Below are 27638 nucleotides of genomic sequence, written 5' to 3' on the forward strand. Positions count from 1 at the left end.
CATACAACAGTGGTTCCCAAACTCAGTTCTCAAGCCATGTTGGAAATTCCTCTTTGGCTTTATGCATACAGAGCTCCTAAAAACGCTGCTTATACAGGCATTTTTTTTCCACCACATAAAAGCACCTCTATGCAAGCCTTTGTGCCAACAAAAAACAAAAAAAACACACCAAAAGGCGTGTGCGTGTCCTCGAGATGAACATTTCAGTAGAAAAACAAAAAAAAAACACACCTAAACATATCTAATTGTGCTTAAGCGCTATGCTCATCAAACACATACATGTAAATGCATTCCAATTGGTTAACCACTTAAGCCCCGGAAGATTTTACCCCCTTCCTGACTGCGTGACTTTAACGGACAATTGTGCGGTCGTGCGACGCTGTACCTAAACAAATTTGACGTCCTTTTTTTCCCACAAACAGAGATTTCTTTTGGTGGTATTTGATCACCTGTGCGATTTTTTGATCATGCGCTATAATCAAAAAAAGAGCAACAATTTTGCAAAAATAACAATATTTTCACATTTTTTTTATATGAAATTCCCCCCCCCCCCCCAAAAAAATGTAAAAATCAAATTTTTTTTAAATTTTTGGCCAATTTGTTTTCTTCTACCTATGTTTGGTAAAAAAAAAAAAAAAATCACAATAAGCGTATTTTGATTGGTTTGCACAAAAGTTATTGTGTTTACTAACTAAGGGAAAGATTTCTGTCATTTTTGGTGTTTTTTTTTAACGCGTAATGGCGGCGATCTGCGATTTTTTTGCGGTACTGCGACATTGCGGCGGACAGGTCGGACCCTTGACTGACATTTTTGAAACGTTTGGGGTTACCAGTGACATTACTACAGTAATCAGTGCTATACATATGCACTGTTACTGCAAAATGACACTGGCAGAGAAGGGGTTAACTTTATTGGGGAGGGAGGGGTTAAGTGTGTCCCTAGGGGCGTGCTTTCTACTGTGATTGGCTGTGGCTACTAGTGTAGGAACAGTGATCAACGGTTCTACATAGTAGAACCGTCTGAACACTGTTTCTACACAGGGGAGAATGACAGGCGGCTTGTTTACATCAGCCGCCTGACTTTCTCCCTCTGTACCGACGATCGGCGAGTGACCGGCGGACATCGGGTCCGCCGGTCACACGCACTAACTTCCCTGTGAACGAGCCGCGGCGGGCGCTCGCCCGCCCGCTATTGGCTCACAAGGAAGTGACAGGCAAGTGACGTACCGATACGTCACTCTGCCTGGCCGGGGCTGACCGCCGCAGTATATAGTCGTGCGGCGGTCGGCAACCGGTTAATAGAATAATGTTTACTTTGATAATTGTTTATTTAATTAAAAATGTTTTAATACCGCTTAGGATGTTTGTTTACATTTATTTATAAAAGTGTGTGTATGTGTATGTGTGTGTGTATATATATATATATATATATATATATATATATATATATATATATATATATACACACACACACACACACACGCATGTATATTGACCCCCTAAAATAATACCTTGCCACCCCCGTTTTAAAAGTCTAGCTCCGCCACTGGCCGTGACATCAGCGGCGCATGCGCTCTGAAGGTCCTTCAGAGCTCCTTGCCGGAAAGTCATCGCGTCTCCGGCCACTCACAGTGTGGGAGCCGCCGAACCACGAAGAGACGCCGAGGGAGCATGTCAGCGCCCTCAGCGTTGTCTAGACGACCATGTCGGGGCTTTGTTCTAAGGTAGGTATTTCATAATGAGCTAGTATGCAATGCAAACTAGCTCATTATGCCTTTATCCTGCATGGTTTGTTAGTTTTTTGTTTGCTTATTCATGAGTATACAACTGCTTTAACACTGGTTATTTATCAAAATGTAGTCTGTACTGCATGTTCAATACTTTAATACCATGCTATTCGATTTTTACTCCAGGAGTATATAAATGAGTTTGGCCATTCTAGAGAGATGCTTAAATAATGATTTACAATTTAACTAAACTCGTAATATCTTAGTTGGCTAAAATTTAGGAGATTTTAGTTGACTAATGTTGGCCATACACTAGCCAAAAAATCATTCGAAAATCTGTCATTTGGTCCGTTCGTTAGTTTTTCGCCCAGTTAATGGGCACAAATAGAAAATCAGTTTTCACTTTTCAGAGCTGAAAAATCAAAGGAACAGTTTAGAAAATTCTGCCGAACAAATGAAAAATTAAAAGGTTAATGTGTTTCTCGCCCGAACTGTTTGCATATGTGTCAAACTGAACGAAAAACTGATTCATTTATGTCCATTGAAAAATGTATTGTTCGAAATTCGGTCATTACATGATGGCACGATCGTCTGCTCTCAAGGCCAATTTTTCGTTTTTCAAAAACGAGTTTGAAAGATTTTCCGGCTAGTGTATGGCCAGCTTAAAATTTACTGGAGATTAAAATTTGATGTAAAAATGAACACTGGTATTCTGATAGCAGCAGGTATTCCTGTCAGGTTATAATGTCCCAGGGAAGGAATGGGAGACGGGAATTCCTCCATCATCCTCATTTGGGTGGATGGAGGAGTATACTAGCTTTTTTTTTCTTAGTTGATAGCTGAAAGAGAAAAAAAACCCACAAGTAACGGTGTATGGGCAGCTTTAGAAGTATAAGGGAGTCTGTGATACGGCTATCCATATTCAACACATCAAAGCACAGCAGGCTGTAATGAGAGGAAAGGACATCCGAGTGCTGCGGCTAGATTTTCGCTCTGCTACTTTTTCTGGATTCCATCCAGGAAGAACAAGAAAGTCACAAGGACTAGAAATTATTAAATCATTTACAATGTCTACATCACAGCAATTACAGGAAAGTACATTTTTACAGTTATACATGTCATTGTTTCCAGTGTTGATGAAGCAATTGTTGAACAAAAAAACCTGAAATGTTCTAGCTGTTTCAGAAGCATATGCTCTGTCTATTTTTACTCTCAGACTTGATTCGGTTTCAAAACAAGTTTATCTTAACATGAAAACATTCAAAATGGATAATGTCATATTGTGTTATGTAATATAGAAGAATGAGGCTCTACTAAAAAATGTCCCAGCTTACTACATGGGCAGGTGGGCTTAGGGGAATTAGAATACTGAACAAAAACTACGATTACTCAGTCAGCCTTGGCTGAAGGAGTCAAACAGGGCTGCAGCCAATTAGCTGCATGGACTGTTCAGGTTTGCTGGCAGCCAGCGCTCATGGCTTTATTCCTCCATCCATGTTGCAGGCTGAACAAGAATCGATTAGTGTATGCCCAGCTTGAGGACCATCTAATGCCTCGTACACACGCATCGATTATTGGCCGGGAATTTTCGGCCAACGTCAGATCGTTAGTATGATGCTTTCGACAACCGACTCCGACTTTTCGGCCGAATAAAATCTGGTGTGCAGGCTATAAAATTTTTGTTGGCCGTCAACACAACGGCCGATTTTCCGTCAGTCAGTACAGATTTCGGCAGACAAAAATCTGATGAGCAAGACTGGGCATGCTCAGAGAAGAAAAAACACAAGGAAAGTAAACCAGCACATGACATCACTTCTGAAGTTGAATTTTGTTGGGCGAGAAAATTCGTGTGCAGTCTAGGCACATTTCAACCAACAAAACAACTCTGGACAAAAGTCGGCCGATCGGTCGGCCGATAATCGTTGCGTGTGTACGAGGCATAAGTCTTGTTTGGAAATGGGTGTTTTCGACAAAAGCGAGGTGGATGGAGGAATCCTCCCAGCCATGATTTTGTTTTCTGACAGCAGGGGCTCCTTCACTGCAAGAACACTGAACATTGATGCAGCTGCTGATTGAGCCTCAGTTCGCATACATGCGATGTGAGAAATGCACGGCGTTCATGCTGCAGGTCCTGCACTATTCGGTGCGATTCGAGCCATACAAAATGAAAGGGCTCAAATTTCACTGCAAAGAATCGCATGTGATTTGAACAGGAATGTGGTTCTTGTCTGCATCACATGTGGTTCCCCACACGGCACCAGTGTGAACCTAGTCTAAAGGAAATTTTCCAGCAGGACCATTCAACAGAAGTCGTTCGGCTTCTGTCAAACCAGGGCTACACACAGATCAGAATTCATTTAGACCCTGCTGAACTGGCCAATTTTCCCATTCATGTGTGCATGTGTTCCCTTCCATCAGAATACACTGATCAGCACTGCCAGCTATAGCCAGCAGCGCTGATTGAGTGGGAAAATCCAACAAGGTGGTTGTACAGAATTCGATCAGTAGATCAACTTGTTTATACAAAAAGCCTGTCCATACATGGATCGAAATTCCGTCCCTGCTGAATTCCTCGAGACAGCATGAAAAAGAGACCAGTTAGACATCTCATGAAGGTCAATTGTTGGGCTGCATGGCGCACAGCAGCAAATTGCCTCACATTGCTCTGCTCTGATAAGAAGCACACTGTGCCCGCACACCACTGCAAACTGGGCACAGTGAGCCAGGCACATAGGAGACAAGGCATTTTGCCTTTTTCATGCACCGGGACTGTGCTGGAATAGCCGTCCAATGCAGACTTACCACATCTGGTGTGAACCAGCCCTAAATAAAACTGCTCTCTCGAGTACCCTTGACCTAAACGAGGTAACCTTCGCATTTCTGGGGCAGCCCCAATGCAAGGAAGGGTTTTTTACTTTCCCTGGAGTTCAAATTTATAGAGTTACTAAACCCAGATACTGCATTCACTATATCTGCTCTCCCACAGTACACAGAACATGGAAATGTACTGATTTTAGTAAATATAAACTGACAAATAAAAGAAAGAAAAAGGAGGCGCAAACACCTAGTGCATTACCCTTGGTACTGTGTAAAATGTTTTAATAAAATGCTGAATGCATACTCACAAACATGAAGAATTTAAATCGTATTGCAAATTCCCGCCACACGTGTGTTGGAACATGTCCTGGAAATTGCGACCGCTAACACGTTTCGGGAGTCAAGCTCCCTTCTTCAGCTCTGAAGAAGGGAGCTTGACTCCCAAAACGTGTTAGCGGTCGCAATTTCCAGGACATGTTCCAACATACGTGTGACGGGAATTTGCAATACAATTTAAATTCTTCATGTTTGTGAGTATGCATTCAGCATTTTATTAAAACATTTTACACAGTACCACGGGTAATGCACTAGGTGTTTGCGCCTCCTTTTTCTTTCTTTTATGCATCCGTTTGGAGTTCCCTGCCTGAGGAGAGCAGCACGCCAGTCTTCCCCTTTGGAGTGAGCGCTTGGCTGATGTATCTGTATAAACTGACAAATATCTTTTCTCATTATCTGTATATAGCAATTAGAGCAAACTTGTGACTTGTATCAGTGAGTGCTGATAGTGTGTGGGAGGAGTTTTCATTTCTCCCACAGTTGTTCTATCAGGCTTCAAGACCCTTAATTCTCTGTCTCAACATGTCTGGACAGTGCTGATTGGCCCTGTGCTGATCACATGTACCCTCCCAAGAAAAAACAAAAAAAAAAAATCATCAATCAAGATGCGACACCCCACCCACTATGTTCTTTTTTAGTTACCGGGCATGGGGTTGGAGGGAGGGACTGGGCTGTCATTTAGGATCTGTATACACGCCCAAATGTGTGATGTTAATTCCATGTAACCTGAATAGCTCAGCTCAAACCAGGAAATGTTCTCTGAGCAATAAAGACCAAACTGAGCATGTGCAGCTGAACTACACTTATTGTGTTTATCTGGACTTGTGCAGAGTGAACGTGCAGGAGGGGGGAGGATCTATGCAAACAGGATCACACAGCCTTTTTACACAATGCAAAGGATTAATCACTTAAGTTACACAGTGAGTATAACAAGCATGCTATTCTGCATCTATAGACCGATTTTACTGTTGTGGGTTTAGTAACACTTTAAAGCGGAGTTGCAGCCTAACCGCACACGCACACTCACCTGTCCCACGGTCCAGCGATGCGCCGTCTTCTCCCTCTCTGCTCTGCGGCGCCGGCATCACTGATGTGGGCACCCGGCTGTGACAGTTTGCGGCTTCACAGCCGGGTACGCACTGCGCATGCGCAAGTTGCGCTATGCGTCGTGATTGGCTGGCAATTTTCTGGGACCTCTGACATGTCCCAGAAGATTGCAGGGAGGGAGGGAGAAAGGAGAACTTCCGCTCAGGGTGCCACGGCGCTACGAGCGGAAGTGGGAGCGGGTACCTGTCAAAACTAGGTACCCGCTCCCCCCCAAAAAAAATGACATTCCAAATGTGGCATGTCAGGGGGTTAGGACTATTTAAAGCGGAAGTTCCACTTTTGGGTGGAACTCCGCTTTAAGTGTACCTTACCTGCACTGCAGATGTCGAGAAAAAAAAAAAAAAAAAGGGATAACCACAGGAACTAATTGTTTGAAAATAGAATGGCTGTACTTGAGACAGAAAGTGGAATGTATTTATAAACACCATCCACATATATAGCAACTATTCTGTATATAAACTTTATGTGATGTAGAGTTTTAACTTAACATACAATAGGCTTTCCAGTGGGGAAAATGTATACGACTACCCACAGACAAGACAGCAGTTGTAAACATACAATTATAAGCTAATTATTTGACCACCTAAAATAAACCATTACAGTGGGCCCCCCACAAGCTTAACTGGATCATGCGTGTTCAGTATACACAGATATTTGTGCTTTGCTCCTGACATGGGTTTGTTAAACAATTTTGCAGGATTTGGATTACCATCTTTGAAGTTTGAATTGGATCATGTGACAGCGGTAAAGAATATCATGGTAAAGCTTCCAAGTACATAGAGTGTGCATAAGTATTGGATATGATCGTTTGATGATCTTAACAGTAACTGTAATTAAAAGAAACAAAAGACTGTTATTGTTGAACATTCAGTCTTGCGGAGCCAAAAAGGACTTGCCATAAAGAAGACTTTATGTGTAACCAAAGTTTTGTGGTCACAAACCATTAGCAGGCAGGCTCTTTGTTGCAGAATAGATATGCAATGTGTCTTCTGCAATAAACTACCTGCTCACCCTCTTCACGGCATGTAAACAGAGCTACCCATTGGGAAGCTTACATCACCAGCACAGTCCCTGTGTGCTGGGATGACAGGATACTGCACAGGAGTGACGTCATCCCGCACCAGTCAATGAAGGCAGACGAAGACCTGAATACAGTGTATACATATTTAACCATAGGGTCACACTTCTGCAGGTTTGATTCCTGCGTTTCCCACAAAAAAAAAAAAAAAGGATTGCACCATTTTAAACATGCAGGGGCAGGAAAATACCAAAGTGCTCTTGCACCATGCGATTTCCCTGTGGTTCCTGCAAACACGCTGCGGGTTGAGATGCATGGGGTTGACAGAATTACTGGCAGCCGTGCAGGTCTGTACAAAGTAGTGCGTGTTGGTTGCAGGTGCGGGAACAGCTGCGATTCCCCCACAGGCAACTACACCACAGCATGTGAACCTAGCCTAAATGAGGATTATTCAATGCTGCAATGTGTACAATATGAGTACAACCCCAATTCAAAAAAAAAAGTTGTGAGGTGGTGTAAAACCTACATAAAAAAACTGAATGAACTGATTTGCAAATCTAATAAACTCATGGTCTATTCTAAATAGAAAATAGAAAACATATCAAATGTTTAAACTGAGACTGTACCATTTTAAGAAAAAAAAGAGGTAATTTTGAACTTGATGGCAACAACACGTCTCAAAAAAGTTGGGGCAGGACAACAAAAAGCTGGCAAAGTAGGTGGTGCTAACAAGGAAGAATAGTTTTCAACTAATTAGGTTCATTGGAAACAGGTCAGTCTCTGAAGTAAAGAGCAGAGGTTCACCAATCTGTGAAAAAAGCTGCGTCTAAAAGCTGTCAAAACTATTTTGGAATAATAATCCTCAACATAAAATTACAAAGACTTTAAACAGATCATCTACAGCAAATAGTTGTCAAAAGATTCAGAGAACCTAGTCCTAGAGAGATCTCTGTGTGTAAGGGACAGGGCCGAAAAACAATACTGGGTGCCTGTGATCTTTGGGCCCTCAGACGGCACTGCATTACAATCAGGAATGATTCTGTGATGGACATCCCTGCATGGGCTCAGGAATACTTCCTAAACACAGTTTGCCTTTAAATGGAAAAATCCAATTCAAGCTCTATCATGCAAAAAAGAAGCCATATCTGGACATGATCCAGAAACAGCAATCTTCTCTGGGCCAAATCTCCTTTAAAATTGCCCGTTGCAATGTAGAAAATTATTCTGTGGTCAGAAGATTCAAAATTTTTGGCAACCAGGTGTCATGCATCCTTCAAACAAAAAAGAAGAGGGACCTTCCAGTTTATTGTCAGCGCTCAGTTCAAAAGTCTGCATCTGGAGTGGTATTTGGTTACATTAGTGCCTATGGAATGGGAAGTGTGCACATCTGGAAAGGCACCATCAATGCTGAAAGATATATCCAGCTTTTAGAGCTCCCATCCAGACAACATCTTTTTTTCAGGGAAGGCTTTGCATAGTTCTGCAGGACAATGCTAAACCCAATATTGCATCTAGGACAACAACATGGCTTCGTAGCAGAAGAGCCTGGGTGCTTAACTGGCCTGCCTGCAGTCCAGACCTTTCACCAGCTGCCAATATTTGGTGCATATCGAAACAAAAAATACAACAAAGACAACACAGGACTGTTGAGCAGTTAAAATCCTAAATCAGGCAAGAATGGGACAAGAAGAGGGAATGCTACACTGTTGTAAACCTAGTCCTGTCCCATCTTTTTTGAGACATGTTGTTGCTATAAATTTTTCAGTTTACACATTTGATACATTTTCGATTGTGAATAAAAATGTGGGTTTAAGAGATTTAGAAATGATTCCATTCCATTTTTAATGTCGATCTTACACAGCATTTCAATGGTTTTGGAAATGGGGGGTGTACTTTTTTTTTTTTTTTTAGGGATTGGGGTTGTAAGTAATAGCTTCAGGTGTTTATATGCACACAGGATATTGAATAAATAATTTTACAATCTTAACATCTCAAAAAGATGCTACTGTAGGTGAGGGACAGGAACCCTTGAAGGAAAGGTAAGTTTAGCTTTCCTTTTAATGCAGACTTCTTTTTAGAAGCCCTATGGGGCCCCTCAAGTCTGCAGCCCAGGGCTGCTGCCTGTTCTGCCCTTGTCATAATCCGCCACTGCTTTTTATAAAAAGAACAACTTGCTATCACTCATGAAGACTTCCAATTATGTGGACCTGAATGTTATACAAGTGCATCCCTAATTTGGATACAGATTGATTGGATAGTTTAGTTAAGTAAACCAAAAAGTTGTTTGTACAGTCCAGATTGTAATGTGTATGGGTGACCTTAAAGGGATTATAAAAGGCAGAAGGTTTTTTTTTTATCTTAATGCATTCTATGCATTAAGATAAAAAAAAAAAAAAACCTTCTGTGTGCAGCCCCCTCAGCCCCTCTAATACTTACCTGAGCCCATCTTTATCCAGTGATGTTGCAGGAGTTTCTCAGCAGCCCGGGACTCCCCCTTCTTATTGGCTGAGACAGCAGCATGGTGCAATTGGCTCCTGCTGCTGTCAAAGTCAGCTAGTCAATCAGGGGAGAGAAGGGGTGGGGCTCCGTGTTGGACTCTGGAGCTGCGACTCAGCCTAGGGTTCCCCCACAGAAAGCTGCTTACTGTTAGGGCACTCAACAGAAGGGAGGGGCCAGGTGCACCGAAGAGGGACCCGAGAAGAGCAGGATCCAGGCCACTCTGTGCAGAATCACTGCATAGAACAGGTAAGTATAACATGTTTGGGGTTTAAAAAAAAAAAAAAACACGCGGCTTTAGGCCCCCTTCGCATGAGGTAGATCCGCTCGACGGACTCCGCTCCCTCAGCGGGGATCGCTCCGTTGATCCCCGCTGAGCAGGCAGAGGACAGTGAGCAGAGACGGGCCTGTTAAAGTCCTACTCTCCTCTATGGGGAGATCGGATGAAAACAGACAGCATGTCGATTTTTATCTGATCACATCCGATCCGACCCGCTGGACGGATGGCAACTTATCGCCATAAGTCCTTTTTCAGCGGATCTTGTCGGATCGGATGGCAGACGGGTGTCAGCAGACACATCTCTGCTGACATCTGCCTCTCCATAGAAGTGAAAGGGTGGCCTGATCGGGTCCGCCTAAAAAAAAACAAGCGGACCTGATGGTCAGATAGTGTGAAAGGGGCCTTTCAATCAGTGAGAATACCAGCTAGTTATAACTAGAAACAAGTTTGCTTTCAGTTTCTAAAAATCAAAACAAATAAAACTCCACAAGCTGTGAAAGGCTACATGTGTTACAAAGGTTCAGCTTCCACCAAGCTTTTACAATGTATCAGCATAACACAATCATTTACAATTCATCTTGTACACACTAAAGTATTCCAAAACAAGAAAACAAGTGTGTGTTAGAACAATCCAAGTACATGTAATACCCTGCAATGTTTGGCATACAGTAGAAGTAGGTCACTGGGTCACATTCCCAGTGTTTTATTTAAACTTTTAGCTTCAAGAATATTACTGTATCCTGAATTGTATGATCAATGGAGAAAACTATAGATAGATAGCGGGGTAGGACACTTCTAGTTCTTGCATCCAAGCCAACACCTAGGTAGGTACAGCAGTGACCACTTCCTATTATTCCAGGCTGACAAACCTATCCGCCATCCACAGGCTGCAGCTTATTGGCCCATTTCAGATGTTAACCACCACTTACACTATATGTAATCCCTAACAGTACATTTACATCATTGGCTCCTTGTTGGTCAGTTAAATATACCACTGAAAGAGCTTTATTAGTTCAACAAGAAATAAATAGCTGTTCTTCCAACAGAAATCTTGGGAGCTGATAACAGCCCACAGGAGAGAGCGCAGAAAGCTATTAGTTAGCATTGTTCCCTGCTATCTTCATGAGCTACAAAACACCAACCCAGGCAGTTATAGAGAAGATAGGGAGGTGTAATGTAGTCCTAACATACCCTCTGTCAAATGCCTCGTACACACGTACCGATCGTCGGCCAACCGATCGGCCGTCTTTTGTCCAGGGCTGTCCTGTCCGCTGAAAAGTGCAAAAGACTGCACACAAATTTTGTCCGCCGACTGCAGAAGTGATGTCATGTGATGGTTAACTTTCCCTGTCTCTTCTCTGAGCATGCCCAGTCTTGCAAATCTGCTGATTGTCGGCCGAATTCTGTACTGACTGGAGAACAATCGGCCGTTCTGGTGTTGGCCAACAAAAATTTTAATGCCTGCACGACAGATTCTGTTTGGCCGAAAATGCGCTGTCGGCTGTCGGAAGCATCATACTAACAAGCCTACAATCGGCCGATCAGTCGGCGGCTGAATATTTGCGGCCGACAATCGCTACGTGTGTACGGAGCTTTAGGATCACAGTGCTGCGCAGTACGATGCTTACCCTAGAAGCAGTGAATTTTGGCAGCAAATTTCAATTTAGTTTTAGTCTTAGGACTAAAATGGCATTTTAGTTTTAGTCCCATTTTAGTCTTCTGCAAGTATTTTAGTTTTAGTCGTATTTAGTCGACTAAAACTCCAGTACATTTTAGTAGACTAAAACGTCCTACATTTTAGTCGACTAAAACATCCTACATTTTAGTCGACTAAAACTCATTTCAGTCATCTATAATCCAATGGGTGTAGTTCAATTGTAATTTGTAATGCATTATTTAAGCATTTCTCTACAATTTCCAAACTCATTATATACTACTGCTGGTCCTGGAGTGAAAAATCTAATATGTTATTTATGGTATTAAGCTTTGAGCATGCACCAGTGTTAATTTTGGCAGCGAATTTCGATTTAGTTTTAGTTATAGTCTTTTGACTAAAATGCCATTTTAGTTTTAGTCGCATTTTAGTCATCTGAATTGTTTTAGTTTTAGTCGTATTTTCGTCGACTAAATTGTGTTAATTTAATTGACAAAAACATTTTAGTCTGTTTTAGTCAACGAAATTAACACTGCCTAGAAGAGGAAGTGTTTTCATGGCAGGTTTACCAGGATAAAATAAAAAAATAAAGTGTAAACAAAAAAACAACCAATGCAGCACCACTTTAAGCCTAGTTTCACATGTATGCGGTGCGATTTGATTGAGTATTTTTAGCGCAGTTTCAAGGAAAAAGTGCAGTGCGACTTCATGCGGGTTCAGATGTGAGTCCAATGCAATTTGGATACAGCTGCAATTATCTCTCTGGAAATCAGCAAAGAAAGAAACTATAGCCTGCTACTAATTGCACTGGAATTGCCTAGTCTTTGAAAACCTATGCGTTTTCTATGCAGTTTCCATTATGCCAGCCTTTCTCAACCTTTTTTAACACAGAGGAACCCTTGAAATAAATGTCTGGTCTCGGGGAACCCCTGCTAAAAATAAATCTACAACTCATGACACATTAGTGTGACAGTCAGAGGGAAGAATGCTCCTTATGCCTCGTACACACGCATCGATTATTGGCCGGGAATTTTCGGCCAACGTCCGATCGGCTGATTTTCGGCTTGTTAGTATGATGCTTCCGACAACCGACTCCGACTTTTCGGCCGAAAAAAATCTGGTGTGCAGGCTATAACATTTTTGTTGGCCGTCAACACAACGGCCGATTTTCCGTCAGTCAGTACAGATTTCGGCAGACAAAAATCTGATGAGCAAGACTGGGCATGCTCAGAGAAGAAAAAACACACAAAAAGTAAACCAGTACATGACATCACTTCTGAAGTAGATTTTTGTTGGGCGAGAAAATTCGTGTGCAGTCTAGGCACATTCCAACCAACAAAACACCACTCTGGACAAAAGTCGGACGATCGTTCGGCCGATTGTTGCGTGTGTACGAGGCATTACTCTTGTCATCATTGGGAAGAATTCCCCCTTGCAGATAGCTAAAAGGAACAATGGTGTCATTGGGAACTTATCGGAGAGGCAGAATGTGCCCATTGCTCAAGGAACACCTAGAAACCTCAGGAGGAACCCTGCCTGAGAAACCCTGCAATAGACCATAGGGAGATGAAAATTGGACCGCACCAAACACGCACTGGACCTTTTTAAAAAACAATTCATTTGGACTGCATACATGTGAACAGCCACCATAAAAAGTCATGTTATTTCACCTGTCATGCGATTCTGTGTGTTCCGGAACGCATACAAAATCACTTCAGTGACAACTAGGGCCGAAAGACTGGTAAGCTGCAACACTAGTTTTGGGTTTTGGGTTTAGATACACTTTTTGTAAAATGTGTCATCACATGCTGGACAAGATACTGCTTATCATGAATCTGATAGTTAGGAGAGATTCCACTAGGCACGCAAGACTGACAGACAGATTTTCTGAAGACTTTTTCCTTTAGATTTACCAAAACCATATAATATGAGGTCAAACCTAAACACTTTCAATTTGTATGTAATCTGTCAGGCCCTTGCACTACATAGAAAAGGTAAATCTGAAGACAAAAGTCTTATAGTGTGTATCCAGCTTTAGACACTTATTACAAGTAAAAGCTGAACTCCGGGAAACTAACAGTCCTCCCTTGCATTTGGGCTGTGCCAGCCCTGAAGGGTTAACTGCTCCTTTCTGTCCAGGGGACTGGGTAAGGGTACAGTCATACCAGCTGCTGTGTTATAACACATGGTCCAGCCAGATCAGTGAGTGCAGCCATGATATGTCGGACCTGGAGTATCGCACTGTTCACTATTTTATTTTGAAATTTCTCACAGACGTCTCATAAAGTTCAACTGGCCACTGCATGGTGCGAGAGAGGGGATTGCCTCACACTGCGCTGCCCAAAACAATACTAAACGTGGTACTTTTTCTTCCCCATTCACCACTGCAACACAGCATTTTCCCTTGTCATGGTGGTGGGACTGTGCTGAAATAGCCACCCCATGCAGTGCCATCACATCTGTTGTAAATATACCTTAAAGGGTAACTTCACCTTTTTAAAAAAAAAGAAAGATAAATAAAATAATAATAATAGCACATCTTTTTTGAAGGTTCATTAGTTTACTCCATTTACTTGAAGCCTGTAAATCCATGCACCCTGCAGGACTGCTACAGACTTGTCAGAGTATCTGTGTGCCCGTACCTTGTACAAGCAACATAGGTAGACACTGACAGGAAAAGTCAAACTATCAGAGCGCTCAACAGACCCTGGTAGTTCATTGAGAACTACAAGCTGACAGCCACAAAGGCTGTTTCCACTTGTAGTTTGCCATTCACAGAACTGTTTTGTTTTTTGTTTTTTTCAAAATTGTGACAGCAAGTGGGGGAAGAAGATCCCCCACTTGCTGTCAGTAAAGGCAGCAAAGCGGGAATATGTTGCATGTTCCACCCTAAAAACGCTAGACCAGCACCTGCAATCTGGCGGTTTAAGATCCTCTGATGTCTTCAAGACCAATGCAGGATCCAGAGCCCTGCACTGGACACGAGGATGCCAGGGGACAGTCCACTGCTGGAGAGTAGGAGAGTGTTGGGTGCTAGGGGAGTGAAGGATCACGTAAGTAAGAGCTCATTTACATTAGCAGCAGCCCCTACCTCCCCTCTGAAAGTGATCCACAATGGTGGATCAATCATGGTGGATAGGAGGGCAACTGACAGGCAGTTGGGAAGCAACATGTTGCCTCCTCAGCACCAGCTTTAACCCTTAAAGCCCAACTCCAGGCAAAAAAAAAAGCATTCCCATGTGGTGGGGCTGTGCCTGCACTGCCCGGGTCAACTGCTTGTTGGTCTAGGGGTGAGGAAAAAGCTTAAAGTGTAACTCCACTTTTATTGAGAAAAAAACATTCCCTTCTGGGTGATCTCTGTACATTTCAAGGATTTTAACAAACTTTGTTGTAGATTCCTTCCTTTTGTTATTTTGAAGAAATCATTGTTTGTTCCTCTGTGCTGAGTGGGTCAAATGGGAGTGGTTTCACCATTATCTATCAGCTGTGGCAGCTGCAGGGCTCTATTGAGGAAATCTGCAGGGCCTGCATCCCCTTAGATGTGTTCCTATTGGAAGTATCTCACCAAAAACGACATTTATGCCAGGGGATGCCACAAATCTGACTTGTATCTTAGGCAGACTTCTGGGAAAATTGGTGAGCCAAGCACACAAGCAGGAAATGATGTTTCTGGTGTGTGGTCAGTACCAGTGCTTTAAGTGGCCCAAAAGAGGTGCCGGTACTCTATTATAGCCTATAAATTTACCCCCCACCCCACATGAGGGTCCCCACAGAGCACCCCCCCCCCCCCTGGCCTGGGCTGGGACTCCGGAGCAGGGGGACTCACTGGTGGTGACTGGTGTGGCTCTGGAGTGGGAAATATTCTTGGGGGGGGGCAATTGAGGGCGCAGATGTCCAAAATGAGCGTACTGGTACGCTAAGGCACACAGAGAGGTGCCGTTATACTCAAGAGCCATATTTGGAAGTGGCGGTACTGAGTGCCAGTGCATACCGGCCCACTTAAAGCACTGGTCAGTACACATTCTGTGTACAGAACAGCTCCAGGTAGCCATATTGCATTGCATTTCAGAAAATTACAACAGCTGCAGAGTAAAAAAGAAAGGTATTTTAAATAACATTCAATCACAATATGATTTGTGTCACAATTGTATACGCTATATTGTTTTTTCTTTATTTGCTATTTATTTTCCCACAAAAGTGGAGTTACCCTTTAAGCTTAGTACACACTATCAGGTTTTGAGTTGAATGAAAAAACTGATAATGCAGTGGCTCCGACCAGAACTAACAACCCAAAGTTAGTACAGTGATCTTCCCAGCTGAGCTATTGTGTTCTGACATGGGGACAACCCCCCACCAGAACACTCTGGTCAGCGATCTCAGCCACTGGCTGAGAGAGTTGATCGGGAGCTGGTCGGTTGCTGGTTTTTCCAGCATGTTCGCACAACAGAAGCCGACCCAGTTGCCATACACACAGGACAGTTTTTATTGAACCGGCGTTTGTCACCCGGCATTCGGTCAATGTGTATTATTAGGCTTTATACTCACCCACCAGAAATGGGTGCCCCACCCCCACTGTCCAGTGCTGGACTGTTCCTGGTCTATGGAGCTTACACTTGGCTTGAAGACAGTCTACAACTCAACACTGCTCAAATGCGGGGGTGTCGGACTGGTCTTGTGCTGGACATCGGAAAATCAGGTAAGTAGATTTCCACTTTCCAATCCCCTAGGCAAAAACAAGCATGTGACCTACGCAGTGGGGGCACAACAGCACTACATGGGGGTAAATACATTTTCCCAGAGATGAGCTTTAAAAGTCCACCACACCCGTAGTTGCGTACATCTCAATGGGTCGTCTTTGACTGCAAAATTGCTATGGGGGTCACATTTCAATGCAAAGTATTCAAGCTCTTTGAGGTCAAGGACTGATGTGAATGTAAAATATATATGGAAAGTGCTGCATAAATTGACAGCACTATACAAATACCTGAAATAATAAGAAGAAGAAGATGAAGACGAAGAATTGCGAAGGAGCCCTAGAAGTGCTATCACTGTACAGAACCGAATAGTTCCCAGTGCAATGGGAGGACTTTCCCCGAGTTCTGTTGAAGAACAGAAGGGAAGCGGGATGAGATTATCTCCAGTGTCCCTTTAATCCTGACACTGAAGTGCTTCCCCCTGGAAATGCTGTGGAAACACTGAGCATGAAGAGCCATATGGCAGGAGGACCCTTGTAGATTTCTCTAGGTGCTCCAGCACTTCCTTCTCCATGGCTGCCCCTGGCTCACAGGACAATAAGAAAGTTAGAAGACCTGGTGCCCCCGTTTACCCTCACCCCCCCCCCCCCCCCTGCCCTCTTACCACAAGTGTACTGTGTGTATAAATGAATGTAAGTTAGGGACCTTAGATTGTAAGCTCTTTGAAGGCAAGGACTGATGTGAATGTAAAATATATATGGAAAGTGCTGCGTAAATTGATGGCGCTATTTAGGTACCTGAAATAAGAGGAAGAAGAAGAAAAAGGAAGAAAAAGAAGGAAGAAAGAAGAAAGGAAGAAGGAAGAAGAATTGTGAAGGAGCCCTAGAAGTGCTATCACTGTACAGAACCATGTAGTTCCCAGTGCAATGGGAGGACTTTCCCAGAGTTCAGGTGAAGAATAGAGGTAAGCAGCATGAGATAAGCCCCAGTGTCCCTTTAATCCTGACACTGAAATGCTCCCCCCTGGAAATGTTGTGAAAACTCTGAGCATGAGGGGCCATGTGGCAGGAGGACCCTTGTAGATTTCTCTAGGTGCCCCAGCACTTCCTTCTCCATGGCTGCCCCTGGCTCACAGGACAATAGGAAAGTTAGAAGACCTGGTGCCCCTGTGTCCCCTCACCCCCTGCCCTCTTACCACAAGTGCACTATGTGTATATATGAATGTGAGTTTGGGACCTTAGATTGTAAGCTCTTTGAGGGCAGCGACTGATGTGAATGTAAAATATATATGGAAAGTGCTGCGTAAATTTATGGTGCTATTTAAGTACCTGAAATAAGAAGAAGAAGAAAGAAGAGAAGGAAGAAGAAGAAGAAAGAAGAAAAGGAAGAAGAAGAAGAAAGAAGAAAAGGAAGAAGAAGAAGAAAGAAGAAAAGGAAGAAGAAGAAGAAAGAAGAAAAGGAAGAAGAAGAAGAAAGAAGAAAAGGAAGAAGAAGAAGAAAGAAGAAAAGGAAGAAGAAGAAGAAAGAAGAAAAGGAAGAAGAAGAAAAGGAAGAAGAAAAGGAAGAAGAAGAAAAGGAAAAAGAAAAGGAAGAAGAAGAAAAGGAAAAAGAAAAGGAAGAAGAAGAAGAAAAGGAAGAAGAAAAGGAAGAAGAAGAAAGAAGAAAAGGAAGAAGAAGAAAAGGAAGAAGAAGAAAGAAGAAAAAGAAGAAGAAAAGGAAGAAGAAGAAAGAAGAAAAAGAAGAAGAAAAGGAAGAAGAAGAAGAAGAAGAAGAAAAGGAAGAAGGAGAAGAAGAAAAGGAAGAAGGAGAAGAAGAAAAGGAAGAAGGAGAAGAAGAAAAGGAAGAAGGAGAAGAAGAAAAGGAAGAAGGAGAAGAAAAGGAAGAAGGAGAAGAAAAGGAAGAAGGAGAAGAAAAGGAAGAAGAAGAAGAAGAAGAAGAAGAAGAAGAAGAAGAAAAGGAAGAAGAAGAAAAGGAAGAAGGAGAAGAAAAGGAAGAAGAAGAAGAAGAAAAGGAAGAGGAAGAAAAGGAAGAAGAAGAATTGTGAAGGAGCCCTAGAAGTTCTATGACTGTACAGACCCAAGTAGTGCAATGGGAGGACTTTCCCCGAGTTCAGGTGAAGAATAGAGGAAAGCTGGATGAGATGAGCCCCAGTGTCCCTTTAATCCTGACACTGAAGTTCTCATCCCCTGGAAATGTTGTGAAAACTCTGACTATGAGGGACCATATGGAAGTAGGACCCTGGTAGTGCCCTCCAGGAGTGCCAGCACTTCCTTCTCCAGGACTGCCCCTGGCTCACCGGGCAATAAGAAAGTTAGAAGACCTGGTGCCCCTGTGTCCCCTCACCCCCTGCCCTCTTACCACTTTGTCCATCAGTTTCCACGTCTTCTCCACTGTCCTCCTGTCGGCCGCCGCCTGTTTGGGGGGTCCCACCACATCCTGGATGGCATCGATGAAGCCCAGTATGCGGCCCTTGCGGGGGTTGGCGCTCCGGGCCCCCGGGAGACGCCCGGTCAGGGCGCCGCCGCCGCTCGTACTACTACTGCTGCTACTACTGCTGGCCATGGCTGGAGAGGGAGAGGCGGCCGCAGGCTGACTTCCCACAAGGACACAAAGGACGGGGCCGGCCAGAGCTCCGTACAGCACAGCTCCGTATAGTAATGGCCGCTGGCTCTCCGGACAGGAGCCCCTTACACTCCACACACCGCTGCTGGCTGGGCTTTCCAAACTCCGCGTCCCCTCTTTTCCCTGCTCATAGGAGCCGCAGGCTGAGCTGGTGAGATCACCGGAGGAGGAGGAGGGGAGGAGCGGGGCTTGCCTGACTGCCTGCTTCAATAGTCTACACCAAGCTCGTCACTCCGGCCTCCCCCGCATCCCTTTAGACGTTCCTCTGCTCCGCTCTGTCCTGACCAGAAACTCCTCACTATAGGAGGGAAGCATCCTAACTGCTCACTCAATGGGGGGGAGCACTGCAGGGCAGGGAATGCCCCGGACACAGATAATTAGCCCAGTATACACACACATTCTATACACATATACATCCATTATGTACATGTGGCTGCAGGTCAGAGAAGGTCCCAGGCACAGGTAATTAGTCCAAAATATGCACCCATTGTATGCATCCATCATATACATAAAATATCATTAAAAAGTTAATTTAATTCAGTAATTAAAGTCAAAAAGTGAAATTCATTTTATATAGATGCATTACACAGAAATGTTGGCTTACTGAAAAGTATGTCCATGTACAGTATAGTATGCACTCAATACTTGGTCGGGGCTCCTTTTGCATGAATTACTGCATCAACCCTGGGTGGCATGGAGACGATTCGCCTGTGGCGCTGCTGAGGTGCTATGGAAGCCCAGGTTGCTTTGATAGACCTTCAGCTCATCTTCATTGTTGGGTCTGGTGTCTCCTGCACCTGCCCACACTGCCAAAAGTACCAATACCTGGTCACATGATCATAGCAGGGGCGTAACTACAGGGGTTGCAGGGGTTGCAATCGCAACCGGGCCCCATGCTCAAGGGGGCCCATGTGGCTCCCCTGTACACCTGAATAGGAGGGGCGGCGGGGGCAGCATGTAGAGAAATCACTGTCCTCCTTTTTCCTTCTGTAGCTGCAGGAGGAAAATTTAGGAGATTGGTTCCTCTGTACGCTGCCCCCCGCCACTTCTCCTATCCAGCATACTTGTGTTCTGCTGTCTCTGGGCCCCTGGTGCTCCCCTGGTCCCCCCCTTCTGTGCTTCCCCCCCCTTCAGAATTCTCCCTTCCCTCACCGTAATAAAGGGCCCTGCAACTAGAGTAAAGGGCGCCAGGGGTCCAGGGGGCCCTTCATGGTTTCTTGCACCGGGGCCCTGAAGGTTCTAGTTACGCCTCTGGATCATAGTATCACTGTGTTGGCCAGCAAACTCCCCTGACCTAAACCCCATGGAGAATCTGTGGGGTAATGTCAAGAGGAAGATGAAAGACACCAGACCAGTGTTGCCAACCGCCGTAGATTTACGGACAGCCCGTAAAAACGGCACTTTTCTCCTGCCCGTAAATGCCCGTAGCAGGAGAAAAGTGCTAGTAAATCTACGGCGGCGGCGGCAAAGTCAGAACTGCACAGTTCCGGAGATCCCCGAGTTCACTCGCAGAGAGATGCAGACTCGCACTAGATGATGACGGCCCACCTGCGCCCGCCCCTGCCTCTGCCCCCGCCGTCATTTAAATTTTCCCGCCAGGCGCCGCGCTAGTAACAGTGTGGAGTGGAGAAAGATATGCGTGAAATATATCACTCTCTGTGTAACACACCTATATAAAATATGAGTTGCACTTTTTGAATTGAATGAAAAAAAAAAAGTACTTTTTGATAATATTTTAATTTGATGAGAAGCCCCTGTACATGCGGATGCAGGACAGGGAATGCCCCAGCCACAGATAATTAGTCCAGAATACACACCCATTGCACACACACTATATTACCAAAAGTAACTTTAAAGGAGTTATAAAGGCATAAGGTTTTTTTTCTCTTAATGCATTCTGTGTGCATTAGCCTCCCCAGTCCCATCTCTGTCCAGCAATGTCCATGAGTCCCTCGGCCATCCAGAGCTCTCACTCCTGATTGGCTGAGACAATCAAAGTCTGTTAGTCAATCAGGAGAGAGGGGCGGGGCTGAACGACAGCTCCCTGTCTGAATGGACACACAGAGCTGCAGCCTGGCTTGGGTGCCCCCATAGCAAGCTGCTTGCTGTGGGGGCACTCAACAGGAGGGAAGGGCTAGGAGAAGTGAAAAGGGACCTGAGAAGAGGAGGATCCAGGCTGCTTTGTGCAAAACCAAATGCACAGAGCAAGGAAGTATAACATGTTAGTTGTTAGTTATTAAAAAAAAAATAAAAACACAAGACTTCACAATCACTTTAATGGAATCCCAGTCTTAGTCCGTAGGGTTCAATTTTGAGTTAGCCCACCCTTTGCAGCTATAACAGCTTTAACTCTTCTGGGAAGGTTGTCCACAAAGTTTAGGAGTGTGTCTATATGTCTATATGGGAATGTTTGACCATTCTTCCAGAAGCACATTTTGTGAGGTTAGGCACGGATGTTGGAGAGAAGGCTTGGGTCGCAGTCTCTGCTCTAATTCATCCCAAAGGTGTTTCGTTGGATTGGGGTCAGGACTCTGTGTAGGCCAGTCAGGTTCCCCCACCCCAAACTCGCTCATCCATGTCTTAATGGAGCTTGCTTTGTGCACTGGTCCAAATCACTTGGTGGAGGGGGGAGATTATGGTGTGGAATTATTTTTCAGGGGTTGGGCTTGGCCCCTTAGTTCCAGTAAAGAGAACTCTTAAGGCGTCAGCATACCAAGACATTTTGGGGATGGCCCCCCTTCCTGTTCCAACATTACTGCGCACCAGTGCACAAAACAAGGTCCATAAAGACATGGATGAGTGCATTTGGGGCGGAGGAACTTGACTGGCCTGTACAGAACCTTAACCACTTAAGCCCCGGAAAAGATTTTACCCCCTTCCTGACCAGGGGGTATTTTGCGATTAGGCACTGCGTGATTTTAACGGACAATTGCGCGGTCGTGCGACGCTGTACCTAAACAAATTTGACGTCCTTTTTTTTCCCACAAACAGAGCTTTCTTTTGGTGGTATTTGATCACCTGTGCGATTTTTTGATCATGCGCTATAAACAAAAAAACAGCGTCAATTTTGCAAAAATAACAATATTTTTCACATTTTTTAATATGAAATTCCCCAAAAAAAAAAAATGTAAAAATCAAAATTTTTTAACATTTTCGGCCAATTTGTTTTATGCTACATATGTTTGGTAAAAAAAAAAAAAAAAAAAAAAAAATCGCAAAAAAGCATATTTTGATTGGTTTGCGCAAAAGTTATCACGTTTACTAACAAAGGGAAAGATTTTTGTTGTTTTTTTTTAACGAGTAATGGCGGCGATCTGCGATTTTTATTGCGGGACTGCGACATTGCGGCAGACAGATCGGACCCTTGACTGACATTTTTGACACTTTTGGGGTTACCAGTGACATTCCTACAGTAATCAGTGCTATACATATGCACTGTTACTGTAAAATGACACTGGCAGGGAAGGGGTTAACTGTATTGGAGAGGGAGGGGTTAAGTGTCACCTAGGGGCGTGTTTCTAACTGTGATGGGACATGGCTACTAGTGTAAAAACAGAGATCAACGGTCCTACATAGTAGAACCGTCTGATCTCCATTTTTACACAAGGGAGAATGACAGGCGGCTTGTTTACATTAGCCGCCTGCCTTTCTCCCTTTCCCGGCGAACGATCGCGAGTGACCGGCGGACCCGATGTCACACGCACTGACTTGTTAGGGAACGAGCCGGGGTGGGCGCGCTCGCCCGCTATTGACTCACAAGCGAGTGACAGGCTAGTGACGTACCGGTACGTCACTTTGCCTGGCTGGGGCTGACCGCCGCAGTATATGTACTTGTAGCGGTCGGCAAGTGGTTAACCAAAACCCAATAGAACATCTTTGGGATGAATTAGAGCACAGACTGTGAGCCAGGCCTTCTCATCCAACATCAGTGCCTGACCTCACAAATGCCTTTCTGGAAGAATGGTCAAACATTCCCATAGACACTCCTAAACCTTGTAGACAGCCTTCCCAGAAGAGTTGAAGCTGTTATAGCTGCAAAGGGTGGGCCAACTCAATATTGAACCCTACGGACTAAGACTGGGATGCCATTAAAGTTCATGTGGGTGTAAAGACAGGTGTCCCAATACTTTTGGTAATATAGTAAAAATACACCCATCGTACACATGTGGCTGCAGGACAGGGAATGCCCCAGCCACAGATAATTAGCCCAGTGTACACATCCATTGTATACATGTGGCTGCAGGACCTTATTATGGACGTAATAGGGTTGAGCGGACACCTAGATGTCCGTGTTCGACGGGTTCGGCCGAACTTTAAAAAAAAGTCCGGGTCCGTGTCCCGGACTTTTACCGAACTTTTCCCGGACACCGAACCCCATTGAAGTCAATGGGGACCCGAACTTTAAGGCACTAAAATGGCTCTAAAACACCAAAGGAAAGGGCTAGAGTGCTGCAAATGGCAGCAAAACGTAATTAAGAGCATGGCAAGTGCTCTGCAAACAAATGTGGATAGGGAAATAACTTAAAACAACAAAAAAAAACAGAAAAATAAAACAATGTTCTTCTTCATCTCTGAAGGACGAGGCCCATATGGAGTAGGAGGGAGGTTGAGGTGGTGGTGGATGTGGCGGTGACATAGGCGTGCGCACAGGGTGTGCTGGGTGTGCCTGGGCACACCCTAATCACCTAGGGCACATAGCATTGCCAGTGAGGAGATGGGAAAGATCTCCCTGGGACCTGCTCTGCTCTATTTCTCCTTGCCTACAGGTACATGGCCCCGATACATTACTCTCCCTGCTGGCAAACACATGCATGTGTATTTCAACTTTGGGGTGCACACCTTAATGCAATAGGCTGCGCACACCTATGGGCGGTGTAGGTGGAAGCGGCGGTGGAGGAGGACCAGGGCCGGATTAACAGCATCATGGGCTTGGTGCTGAGGATTTTGAAGGGCCTTAAGGGCCGTGCCTTGCCATGCACCCAGAGGAGGAAGGGTGCAGCCATGCATGCCTAATTCAACATGGGATGCTGTCTCTGAAGCCCATAAACACATCCATGCATCGCCAACTGTCCCTCCTTGTCCGGCCTTCACGCTGTGTGGGGAGGTTCTGAGGGTGCTGCCTGGGGAAGCGAGCATAGAAGCCAGACTTCTGTGTTTACAAGTGACAGAAGAGCGGTAACAGTGAATATGGCCAACCCGGGGCCTATATAAAAGGTAGGGGCCTGGAGCTGCAGCTCCAATAGCCCCTACATTAATCTGGCCCTGAGGAGGAGGACGAGGTAGCCAACACTGCTTCTTTTCAAAAATTTTAAATGAGGGTACACCCCAAAAGAGTGAGAAAGAGCAAAAATGGAACAATGGGTGGGTAAGGTCGGTATCCATTGCTATTCTGCATAAGGTACGGAAAAGTCCCGTGGGATCCATGCCTGGTTCATTTTAATGAACGTGAGCTTGTCCACATTGTCTCTGGACAGGCGGCTGCGCTTGTCTGTTATAACGCCCCCAGCCGTGCTAAATACCCGTTCAGATAATACACTGGCTGCAGGGCACGCCAGCACCTCCAAGGCGTAAAGGGCAAGCTCAGGCCATGTGCCCAATTTGGAGACCCAGAAGTTGAAGGGGGCAGACCCGTCATTCACTACATGTAGGCGTGTGCACACATACTGCTCCACCATGTTGGTAAAATGCTGCCTCCTGCTAAGACGTTCCATCTGAGCTGCTGGTGCTGCTGTTTGTTGTGGCGTGCTGACAAAGCTTTTCCACATTTCGGCCATGCTAACCCTGCCTTCTGAGGTGCTGGCGGTGCCCTGGTTGCGTTGGCGACCTCCTCCTCCTCCTCCTCTGCCTTGTGCTTCCACTGTGGCCCCGCTGTCAGATGGGAATGCCAGCAGCATGGCGTCTACCAGCGTGCGCTTGTACTCGCGCATCTTGCGATCGCGCTCCAGTGAGTGAATTAAGGACGGTACGTTGTCCTTGTAACGGGGATCCAGCAGCGTGGCCACCCAGTAATCAGCACAAGTTAGAATGTGGGCAACTCGGCGGTCGTTGTGGAGACACTGCAGCATGTAATCGCTCATGTGTGCCAGGCTGCCCAGAGGCGACGAAAGGCTGTCCTCTGTGGGAGGTGTATCGTCCGTGTCCTCTGTATCCCCCCAGCCACGCACCAGTGATGGCCATGAGCTGGCCTGGGTGCCACCCTGCTGTGAACATGGTTCCATCACCTCCTCCAGCTCCTCCTCCTCCTCATCCTCCTCATCCTCCAGAACTGTGCCCCTGCTGGACAATTGCGTCCCTGGCGTTTGCGTGTGCAGGAACCCACCCTCGGAGCCCCTTGCGAATGACTGCCCTGAAAGCCTTGGAAATGTTACCTCTTCATCCTCCTCCTCCTCCTCATCCTGTGCCACATCCTCTTCCATCATCGCCCGAATTGTTTTTTCAAGGAGGCATAGAAGTGGGATAGTTAAGCTGAGAACGGCGTCATTGCCACTGGCCATGTTGGTGGAGTACTCAAAACAGCGCAACAAGGCACACAGGTCTCGCATGGAGGCCCAGTTATTGGTGGTGAAGTGGTGCTGTTCCGCAGAGCGACTCACGCGTGCGTGCTGCAGCTGAAACTCCACTATGGCCTGCTGCTGCTCGCACAGTCTTTCCAGCATGTGCAAGGTGGAGTTCCACCTTGTGGGCACGTCACATATGAGGCGGTGAGCGGGAAGGCCGAAGTTTCGCTGCAGCGCTGCCAGGCGAGCAGCAGCAGGGTGAGAACGCCGAAAGTGCGCACAAACGGCCCGCACTTTCTGCAGCAGCTCTGACATATCGGGGTAGTTTTTAAGGAACCTCTGCACCACCAAATTCAGCACATGCGCCAGGCAAGGGATGTGCGTCAAACCGGCTAGGCCCAGAGCTGCTATGAGATTTCGCCCGTTATCGCACACCACCAGGCCGGGCTTGAGGCTCGCTGGCAGCAACCACTCATTTGTCTGCTGTTCCATGCTCCTCCACAACTCCTGCGCGGTGTGTGGTTTGTCCCCCAAACAGGCAAGTTGTAAAACTGCCTGCTGTCGTTTACCCCTGGCCGTGCTGAAGTTGGTGGTGAAGGTGTTACGCTGTCCGGATGAGGAGGCGGTAGAGGATGAGGAAGCGGAGTAGGAGGAGTTAGGAACAGGAGGCAAACTGAAGCGCCCTGCAATCCTCGGTGGTGGAAGGACATGCGCCAAATTGCTATCCGCCTCAGGCCCATCCGCCACTGCATTTACCCAGTGTGCCGTTAGGGAGATATAACGCCCCTGACCGTGCTTACTGGTCCACGTATCCGTAGTTAGGTGGACCTTGGCACAGATGGCGTTGCGCAGTGCACACCTGATATTTTCCCCCACTTGGTTGTGCAGGGAAGGGATGGCTTGCCTGGAAAAGTAGTGGCGGCTGGGCACGACGTACTGTGGGACAGCCACCGACATAAGGTTTTTAAAACTGTGCGTCTCCACCAGACGGAATGACAGCATTTCAAAGGCCAATAATTTTGAAATGCTGGCATTCAGGGCCAGGGATCGTGGGTGGGTAGGGGGGTACTTCCTCTTCCTCTCAAGTGTTTGGGAGATGGAAAGCTGAACGCTTCCACGGGACATTGTGGAGATGGTTGTTGGTGACCCAGGTGGTGGTGTTGCTGACAGATCGTCTGTTTGCGGGGTGGCAGGTGCCGGTATCACTACAGATGTGGCTGGAGCGGCCGAGACTGCAGCAGAAGAGGAAGCAGGATGAGCCAGAGACGTTTCTTGGTTTTGAAGGTGTGTACTCCACTGCAGCTCGTGCTTTGCACTTAGATGCCTGATCATGCAGGTTGTGCTCAGGTTGAGAAGGTTTATGCCTCGCTTCAAGCTCTGATTGCACAGGGTGCAAACCACTCGTGTCCTGTCATCAGCACATTTTCTAAAGAACTTCCACGCTAGAGAACTCCTTTGAGCTGACTTTGGTGCGCTCGTTCCCTTGCTGCGTTGGGCAGTAGCGGGCGTAGTGTCTAGGGCACGGCCGCTCCGCTTCTGCACCCTGCTCCCTCTTCTGCTGTGCTGGTGGCTCTGTGCGACCACCGCCTCTTCCTCCAAACTACTCAGGTCACCTGCATGACGTTCATTCCATGTGGGGTCGAGGACCTCATCGTCCTCCACATCATCTTCCACCCAGTCTTCACCCCTGCCCTCCTTGTCGGTCTCCACAATGCTGAACGCCGCAGCAGTTGGCACCTGCGTTTCGTCATCATCGGAGACGTGCTGCGATGATCCTTGCATGTACTCATCTTGAGAAATAAGTGGTTGGGCATCGCTGCACTCAATCTCTTCCACTTCTGGGGCAGGGCTAGGTGGATGGCCCTGGGAAACCCTGCTGACAGAGTCCTCAAAAAGAATAAGAGACTGCTGTATGGCTTGGGGCTCAGACTGCTGGCCTGATTTGCAAGGGGGTGAGGTGAAAGACGGTTGGACATTGGCTGCAGGTGCCAACTCTGACCTTTCTGCAGTAGACTGGGTGGGAGACAATGTGAAGGAACTGGAGGCACTGTCAGCAGCAAACCAATCTACTATCGCCTCAACTTGTTCTGGCCTCATCACTTCTAGGGGCGTTTGATGCCCTACCAAATACTGATGCAGGTTCTGTCGCCTACTCACACTTGAGGAAGGTGTTTCACTTGTGCGTGTAGCTGGCACAGATCGACCACGTCCTCTCCTTGCAACAGGAGCTCTACCAGCAGCACCACGACCCAGGCCACGGCCCTTATTTGACGGTCTCCTCATATTTCTGTAATTTAAGATCTTGCCCTAGAAAGGTTTTTATTGAATAGCGGAATAGGAAATATGATCCAAAAAAGTGTATGTATCTCGCACGTACAAAACCACACTAG

General features: G+C 45.8%; 1 protein-coding gene across 1 annotated transcript in view; it reads right to left on the bottom strand.

Annotated features, from left to right (window-relative positions):
- The window catches only part of CBLB (Cbl proto-oncogene B), a 352982-nt gene extending 333972 nt beyond the window's left edge, over positions 1–19010 (bottom strand). The window contains exon 1 of the mRNA XM_082245962.1: positions 18488–19010. Within this exon, the coding sequence (XP_082102088.1) occupies positions 18488–18691 (204 nt within the window). The 5' untranslated portion in view covers positions 18692–19010. The remainder of the gene's footprint in view (positions 1–18487) is intronic.
- Between the last annotated feature and the right edge of the window lie 8628 nt (positions 19011–27638).

Source organism: Pelophylax lessonae (assembly GCF_965119305.1).
Source record: "Pelophylax lessonae genome assembly, chromosome: 2".
NCBI lineage: Eukaryota > Metazoa > Chordata > Amphibia > Anura > Ranidae > Pelophylax > Pelophylax lessonae.